At 37.6% G+C, this 7,933-nt stretch overlaps 1 protein-coding gene across 14 annotated transcripts in view; it reads left to right on the top strand.

Moving 5' to 3' along the window:
• trpm3 (transient receptor potential cation channel, subfamily M, member 3) overlaps positions 1-7,933 on the top strand; it is a 166,971-nt gene that overhangs the window by 125,612 nt on the left and 33,426 nt on the right. For 7 of the 14 annotated variants that reach the window (XM_014012554.1, XM_014012546.1, XM_014012544.1 and 4 more), the window contains exons 10-14: positions 2,375-2,475; positions 2,676-2,810; positions 2,901-2,951; positions 7,365-7,400; positions 7,590-7,730. In XM_014012554.1, coding sequence (XP_013868008.1) covers positions 2,375-2,475; positions 2,676-2,810; positions 2,901-2,951; positions 7,365-7,400; positions 7,590-7,730 — 464 coding nt within the window. The remainder of the gene's footprint in view (positions 1-2,374; positions 2,476-2,675; positions 2,811-2,900; positions 2,952-7,364; positions 7,401-7,589; positions 7,731-7,933) is intronic. The other 7 variants (XM_014012547.1, XM_014012545.1, XM_014012556.1 and 4 more) reach the window with 1 other exon arrangement.

Below are 7,933 nucleotides of genomic sequence, written 5' to 3'. Positions count from 1 at the left end.
GTATGTATGTATGTATGTATGTATGTATGTATGTATGTATGTATGTATGTATGTATGTATGTATGTATATGATAGCCTATTTGCATGCAAGTTTCTTTCCACAGCACAATAGTCGATTGCATGTTTAAAGTAAAAATCCTACCCGGGAGATTTTTAAAACACTGGATTAGTACCTTTTGCCAAAGAATTAAGCTTCTGTCTGAAGCTCAACAATACACAGCCCTGTCTGAAATATGCAGCGTGATAAGAATTTAAAAAAAAGGCTGAAAAATGTTGGGTAAAAAAGCAGCGAGTTTATTGTCACGTGTGAAAGCGAGCAATTAGTACAAGTGGAAAAAGACAGAGCAGGCGAGAACCAGCAGCCAAAGAGTCACACTCTAGCTGAGTGGAGTAATTGATGATTGGCCGTCTCAGATAGTCAATAGCCGGAGGATTGGGCACGTAAAGTAAGTTGGCTGCAGTTCAACCTCCAGGCAGGAAAAAAAGAAAAGAAAAATGAAGTCGTTGGTCTTTGATAAAGCGCCAGAGCCACCCTGGTCTTTTGATACACATATATCTTCACTAAAGCTCCTATTAGTGAGTGCAGCATGTTATTAGTGGAGCTCCGACTGAACACATACGGTTAAGCTCCAGTAATTCTGTTCAGACCTTTAAGCCAGAGAGAGCCCGGTGTAAAGTGATGATTTTAGTGGGCTTATTAAAATTCTACCACCTTGTCAACACTCAAGAGATGATTAGGGTACTTACATTTCTGCATCACTGTGGCTTTGATAATTGTGTTCATCATTTTCAGGTAAACTGGTTGAATAAATTTTTAATGGGGCTTTTGTGTTAGCCTGTGCTTGACAACAGTGATGCACAAGAACAAAGTGAGCCCAAGCATATCCTTCACAGACCTAAAGGAATAATTCAGGTGTTCTGAATGAGGTTCTGTGTAAAGGTTATAAACTATTAACATCTTACCTGTTGTAGATAACCCTTTGAACGAAGTCATTTTGAAAACAGATTTTAATTTTGACCTGACAAATGAGTTAATTGCCAGTCAGAGTAGGACCACACACACTATTTGTCTTCTTTATCCATTTCTGAATTATTTAAATACATTTTAAAGCATTTTATGTTGACTTGTCATGTTCAAAATATCGCTTCTTGCATCCTGTGTTTTTACTTTTTTATTATCTTTCTTCTTTTTTTCTTTCTTTCTTATTGCAAAGTTTACACTTTGCGGGGGTGGGGCGGGGGGTTGAGATATTAAACCCTAGTTAACTCATTTCAACTATGATTTGTTCAGTCAGGACAGTCCACATGTTGCAAATGTCAAAACTTTGTTAAAACTCTTGACTTCTCAAAAACCTTTTCAACAGTCAGCAGCTATGGCTTCTTAAGGCAGATATCCAGCAGCTTACAAGAAAAATATTTGATTATCACAAAACAACAGAAGGCTTTAAGGGGACAGCAAAGCATTTTCAGGCAGCTTTTCCTCAGTGTGTTATGTAATTATGAAAGTGTATGATGCAGGTCAAGTCGAGATCTGAAAATGGAGGGAAATTGTCTCAGAGAACTGCCTATATGAGTGCTATAGAGACAAATCAAAATTTCTGCTTGACTTTAGATGAATTTTCTGACTATCAGATTCGTGGGAGGGGGTGTAATACAAGCATCTTCTCTTGACTCCCTGGAAAAAGAGGTCTGTGATGAGATTTGCCTGGTTAAGCTTAACAAATAATGCAACATAATACACCACTACATCATGCAGGGCTATTTTTTAGATTTTTTATATAAGTGGTGGTGGGTGGTGCTACTTTTGATTGAGATAGCTTTGCATGTAATATGTTGCTTGTTTCTCTTAAAAAACAAGTTGTAAATAGTCCTAATTTTGCCTTTACTTGAGAAACAAAAAAATGTTTGAGTAAAAAAAAAGCTTGGCAGATATTTTATGAAAATAGAGTGTCAATTACATCATGTGAATGACAACTCAGTGCCAAATGCATCTACATTTTTATTCACTGGCAGTACAGCAACACATGAATGCATGAGCAAAAATGACAGTGAATGACTGGATGCAGGAGCCCACAGTAAAACAAAGCTACTTGTCACAAATTATTGCTTTCATCCATAACTTGAAGAATTCTACTTGTTTAGGTTCAGTAGAGTTTAGATAAATAAACAGTTCTGACTAAAACGCTTCTACACAATTTAAAAGGATGTAACTAAATTATAAAAATATACAATTCATTAATTGTAATTATTGTTACAACTATGGATTCAGAAGTGCGTGAGCAGGGAAATGTCCTGTCTGTTTTCATTGTTTTGCTTTGTTTTGTTTTTTCTTTCTTTTCTAAAGCTTTACAATACAATTTTTAATCTATCCTAGGTGCCAATGCTTCAGCCCCAGACCAGCTGAGTTTAGCTCTTGCGTGGAACAGAGTGGACATTGCACGCAGCCAAATCTTCATCTACGGACAGCAGTGGCCTGTAAGAAACAATAAATACAAGAGCATAATTATACGACATCGAATCTCAAACCTGAACTAGAGTTCAACATATATGTCTTGCATTTTTACTATGAGTTTCTCCATCACTGATGTTTCAGGTGTCTTACATTAAAGGAATCCAATTAAACACTGCATGCAGTTGTTTTTATAATCATGATTTTGTTTTCCTTTGTGCGCCAGGTTGGTTCTCTTGAACAGGCGATGCTGGATGCCTTAGTTTTAGACAGAGTGGACTTTGTCAAGCTACTGATTGAAAATGGAGTCAGCATGCACCGTTTCCTCACACTTTCCAGGCTAGAGGAGCTCTACAACACGGTAATGGCAGCCACACAAAGTGGCGTAAACACATTTTATTTGTTAAAAATACAAACTGTATAATTTATTTAAAATATTTTTTTCCAACAGCGCCATGGACCATCAAACACGCTGTATCATCTTGTCAGAGATGTCAAAAAGGTAAGACCACCACTGCCATCGCATTAGCTTTGTAGCCGCTCAGGCACACTGGATGCAAATTGTCTGAATTGAAGAGGACACGTTTGACTAAAGAGAGTTTCTGTTGCTTTTTATTTGTGGTGTGCGTAAGTTACTTTGTTTGCATTTGTTTGTGTGTGTATGTGTATATTTTTGGTAGCTGTAGAAGCTGGTGACTTCAAATAGAGGCTGGCTTTTCTCTTTCGGCTGGATTTGTGCACTGCATTGTCTTTGAAGAGCTTTGCACGACTCCAACCGCTTTCATGATTCACAGTTTTACTTTCCCTACAACACACGCTGCCATGGGAAACAAACAAAACATCGATGACAAAGTATTATGGGCACAGAACTTTAACTTGCAGTTAGAAGTTTAGACGCACACACCAGGAGCATTATGTTGAGGCATTTAACAGTTTATTTGACACATTCTTTTCCGAGGGTGAAATTATTATACAGCATTCAATTCAATGAATTTTTAATAACAAGAATTGTGTGCATGCATTTCTAATTATTTTTAAGGTTTCTCAAATCCACAAAAGAAAATAGTACATACGTGTGTTGCCAAAGGTTCTATGGTGTGAGACCAAGGCTTAATAACTTTCTGTTAAGGATCAGATTTACTGCAGGTCACAGCTTCTCTTTGCCAGCATATAAAAGATTTGTTTGACAGAACTCATTGGACTTACCTACAGTATACTCATCCATCACCTTCAGTTAAAATAAAAATGTTTAGGATGTTTAGGAATAATTCAAGAATCACCAAGTTTCAAGCCTGTCATGAAGTGGAAATTGCTGCAACAACAGTGTCTCTGTCCACAGTGAAGCATGTTTTGTATCACCACAGAATGAGACAGGTCAGAAAGAAACCACTGCAACACATTTAAGCTGAACCGAAATTTTCAGCTTCCCACATGGACAAGCCAAAATCCTTCAGATGAGACAAAGGCTAAAAAGTTATTTGTTCACAATGATGTAATGCTTGTTTGGAGAAGTCAAGGTGAGGTTTTCAAATCCCATCAAGCATGATGGTGTTCACATCATAATGCCGTACTGGTACATTCAAAGAGAGTGGAAGAATAATTACAGAGGTCCTTCAGCCTCATGTCAAGTCAACAGCCAACCCATTCTCACTCCCAACTCGTCACATATTGACCTCTGGTCAGGTACCATCTTGCGTCCAGTTTTGGACATGTTGGGTACCACCCTCGCGTCAGTTATTACTGAGATGAGATGGAGGAGGAGCGCGTTCTCATGTTTTTGAAAAGAGTAGGAAATGAATGACAACTAACCATCCCAGACCCTAAATTTAAATTATATTAGCCCTATACACCCTATTCCTGACACCAGAACCTAAAATTAACCATTAATCCTGATCCCTCTTATTAACGGTACCAGACCAAGCGTCAATATGTTGGCAAGTCGTGAGAACGTGTTGCAACAGCAAGATGGTTGAAACTTGGACACAACCTGTTCCGGCAGGACATTGATTCAATAAACACAATGAAACTTGTTTGTAAACAGATCAAAGGCTAACAATAAGCTTACGGTAAAAAAACCTTCCCTGAGGTCCAACTTCATCCTTTCTGAAATCTTGCTATATATGCTTCAATTTGGTCTGTACTATGAACCCCATCAGGTTAAATGAACTCTTCCAATTGTGCCAAGAAGAACCAACATTATACCAGAAACTTGTTGATGGATACAGAAAGCATGTGGTCAAAGTACAGCTAAGGAAACATTAACTAAACATAGATTGGTGATGATACTGTACAGATACTTGAGCCTGTGTGTATACAACATGCATGCTATTTTTTATTTCATTTTTTGCTTTTAATAATCTCTGAACCATGTTGTATGACCATTGCACCCAGGATAAAGAACCACTGAAAGCCCCCCACCCACCAAATTATGTCATTCATGATTATGCTAAACATGAATATTGAGTAACAAACAGTCTGACAATTGGAACCAAATTGAAGCCACAGTGGAAAAATCTGTCTTATGAAAAACAACTCAATATATATTGCTTATTTTAACTTTATTGAGAAGTCATTTTTGTATCTCTCTTTAAAGAAATCGCTTTAATTAAATATCTTTTTTATTTTAAATGTGAATGAAAATAAAATTAAATATTTCATATCTGATTTTCTTCAACAACTTGGATTTTAGATTCAGTGTGTGTTGTCAATTCATGAGAGGTCGGACTATCTGGGTTGAGGGAAAGGTCAACAACACCACTATTAGCATTTGAAGGATGTTCATTGATTAATAAGTTACTTATGATGTCCACACATTCTCCTCTGAAATACGATAAGACGATAAGTGGCTTTAAACCCAACTCTGATCTCAGAGTTGGGTAGGAAAAATATAGCACATGATATTTCACTCGTCAGTTTCACCATCCTGCCAAACACACTGCAGTGCATGGCATAATATTACCATCCTGTTGTTTCAGAAGTGTGTGTAAATGTATTTGTGTGGTTAAATGTTTGTGTGTCATTGTCCTATCTGTGTATGATGCTAATTAGACTTTACCGCTATCCCTCGGGTGGAGTCACCATGTCATCGTTGTTTTCTTTCTCATTATTCTCCGAGGATTATCTCGCTGTTCTGTCAGCAGCTGTCCGTTCTTCTCATCTGAGTTTTATGCTGATATTAGTTTGAGCCAATGTAAGCTGGCTTCAGGGTAACCTGGTCCTTTCATTAGATTGAATCAAAGGTGAGTTGGGAATCAGGAGAATCAAAGAGAGTGGTTCGTTGGCTGCAGCTGCCAAAGCAGAAACCTGCTGTCCTGCAGAGAAAACGAACCTCGTGGTGAACAGTTGGTCCCAGTGCAACTTGAAGAGTCTCAAAAGGATATGTGATTGTACATGTTTGAAGTTAGATTAAAACATTTTGTAAAAATCATTTTAGATCATTAGCCAACTTTTTATTTGCTGTTTGTTGTTTAACTTCTTCAGAAATGATCAAACTGTAACACTGTAAACTCAGTGTGTATTCACACAAAGTCAAAACAATTACCAGACATACTGTGCAGCCTTTTACAGGCAAATACACGCATGCCAGCATTCCATTATGAGGGTAAGAGATTGGAGAACAAAATTTACAATCATAAAAAAGACATCCAATCTGTTGTGTTTTTAATCACTGCTTTTTAGAGGTTTTCAATTTATGTGAGGACCTCCTGCTAGAGAGAGAAAACAAACTCCCTCCAGAAATTCTTCTGTTGTAATGACATTCTATTTTAAGGGGTGTTTATTTTAAAACACTGAGGTAATGCAGGACTGGCCTCTCCAGCAAAGTCATCCTGAAATCTGAATGATGTTGAGACAGCTGTGTATGGATAACAACATGTTACTGAAGGGAATTTGTGCATCAGCTGTTGCCAAAGATGGATGTCCTTGCTTTTAGAGAATTCGTGCTCAAACAAAAGTCCTTATTGTCCAAAACCTGCAGTCCTCCAGTGAGCATATAAACAAAAACACGGCTCACTGGAATGATGTGCACTGGAAATATACATTATGGATATGGTTTTAAAGCCACAGTAACAGTAGAAAGTTTGAAAATTGGGGCGAGCTTAACCACTGAAACATCCTGCATCAGTAATGATTTGTATGTAAATGACTGGAAAAGCTCTTTCCTTCTCTTGTTCAGTCCCTACCTTTGCCACAGTCTGCGTTAAATATGTCAGGAAAGCCATGTGTCTCAAAGGAACAGTGGGGACCAGGATAATGCCTGCATGGTTTAACGTTCAGGTTAGAGGCACGAGGAGGAGCAATGAGTATTGACAGACTTTTAGGCCTCACATGAAAGAACTTCTGTTTCAATAATGACTCTCCCCCTCAAGCGTTAGTAGCTGTGTATCGCTCCATGCTACTGCCGCTCTCTTCCAGGCTAATGAGTCATTTCCATCGCTCTCATCTTCTCTCTTCAAGGCAATATTGAATTTTACTTACAAGATCTCATTATTTCCCTGAATGAAAATTATGACAATTGATCCAATTCTTCACTTCCACCGAAACTGCCCTCAAACACACTCATTCAAACAACACTTTGGATTCTTGTCATATTTGGCTCCTGTAATTTTTGTTGTTTTAAATAATCACCTGCTGCAAAGCTGTATGCTGTTTCGTCTAAACCTTAAATCATTCTCAGCCACTTTCTGATTACAATATTGCCAAATAACCACATCAAACTATAGCCTGTAATTTCTACATTCAACTCAAATGCCCATTGTTTTAAATCATTCAAAAATAAACACTGTCTTGATAAAAGAAAAACCTATTTTATGAAAGACTGGAAGAGAGATCCTGCCTGAGAGTTTCTGTGTACCTCATTTCCCCTGCTCTTGCTTACCGTGCGTTTTACTCACTGACATTGTGTGTTCTTTCCAAGCGAGAATATCCAGGGTTCAGTTGGATCTACTTCAAGGTGAATCCGATAATCACGTTTTCTTTTTGTAGCCAAAAAATAAAAAAATAAAAAAAATAACAATTTGATATGGATTTTTGTGATATGTTCGTGTGTGACTGTGTAGTTCTTGTGCTCTCATGTTCCCCTTCCTTTTTTTTAAATCACTTGGTGTGGGGTTGTTGCCTGTAAACACTGTCTGGTTTGTAGGGAAACCTGCCCCCGGATTACCGCATCAGTCTCATCGACATTGGGCTTGTCATTGAATACCTCATGGGTGGAGCATATCGATGTAACTACACCAGGAAGAGATTCAGAACTCTGTACCATAATCTGTTTGGGCCTAAAAGGGTGAGTTTATGACCTTCCCTATATTTAATATCAATTACTTTTGGCACTAATGTCAACAACAAAAGGAAACTTGTAATTTTGTTGAACATCATGAATAAAATTTGTCCTCTAAGCATGGGATGTGTAATATAGTTAGTTAGTTAGTTAGTTAGTTAGTTAGTTAGTTAGTTAGTTAGTTAGTTAGTTAGTTAGTTAGTTAGTTA

This window comes from Austrofundulus limnaeus, unplaced genomic scaffold (genome assembly GCF_001266775.1).
Source record: "Austrofundulus limnaeus strain Quisiro unplaced genomic scaffold, Austrofundulus_limnaeus-1.0 Scaffold92, whole genome shotgun sequence".
Taxonomy (NCBI): domain Eukaryota; kingdom Metazoa; phylum Chordata; class Actinopteri; order Cyprinodontiformes; family Rivulidae; genus Austrofundulus; species Austrofundulus limnaeus.
The sequence above is the reverse complement of the archived record's forward strand: the minus strand, read 5'-3'. Positions and strand labels throughout refer to the sequence as shown.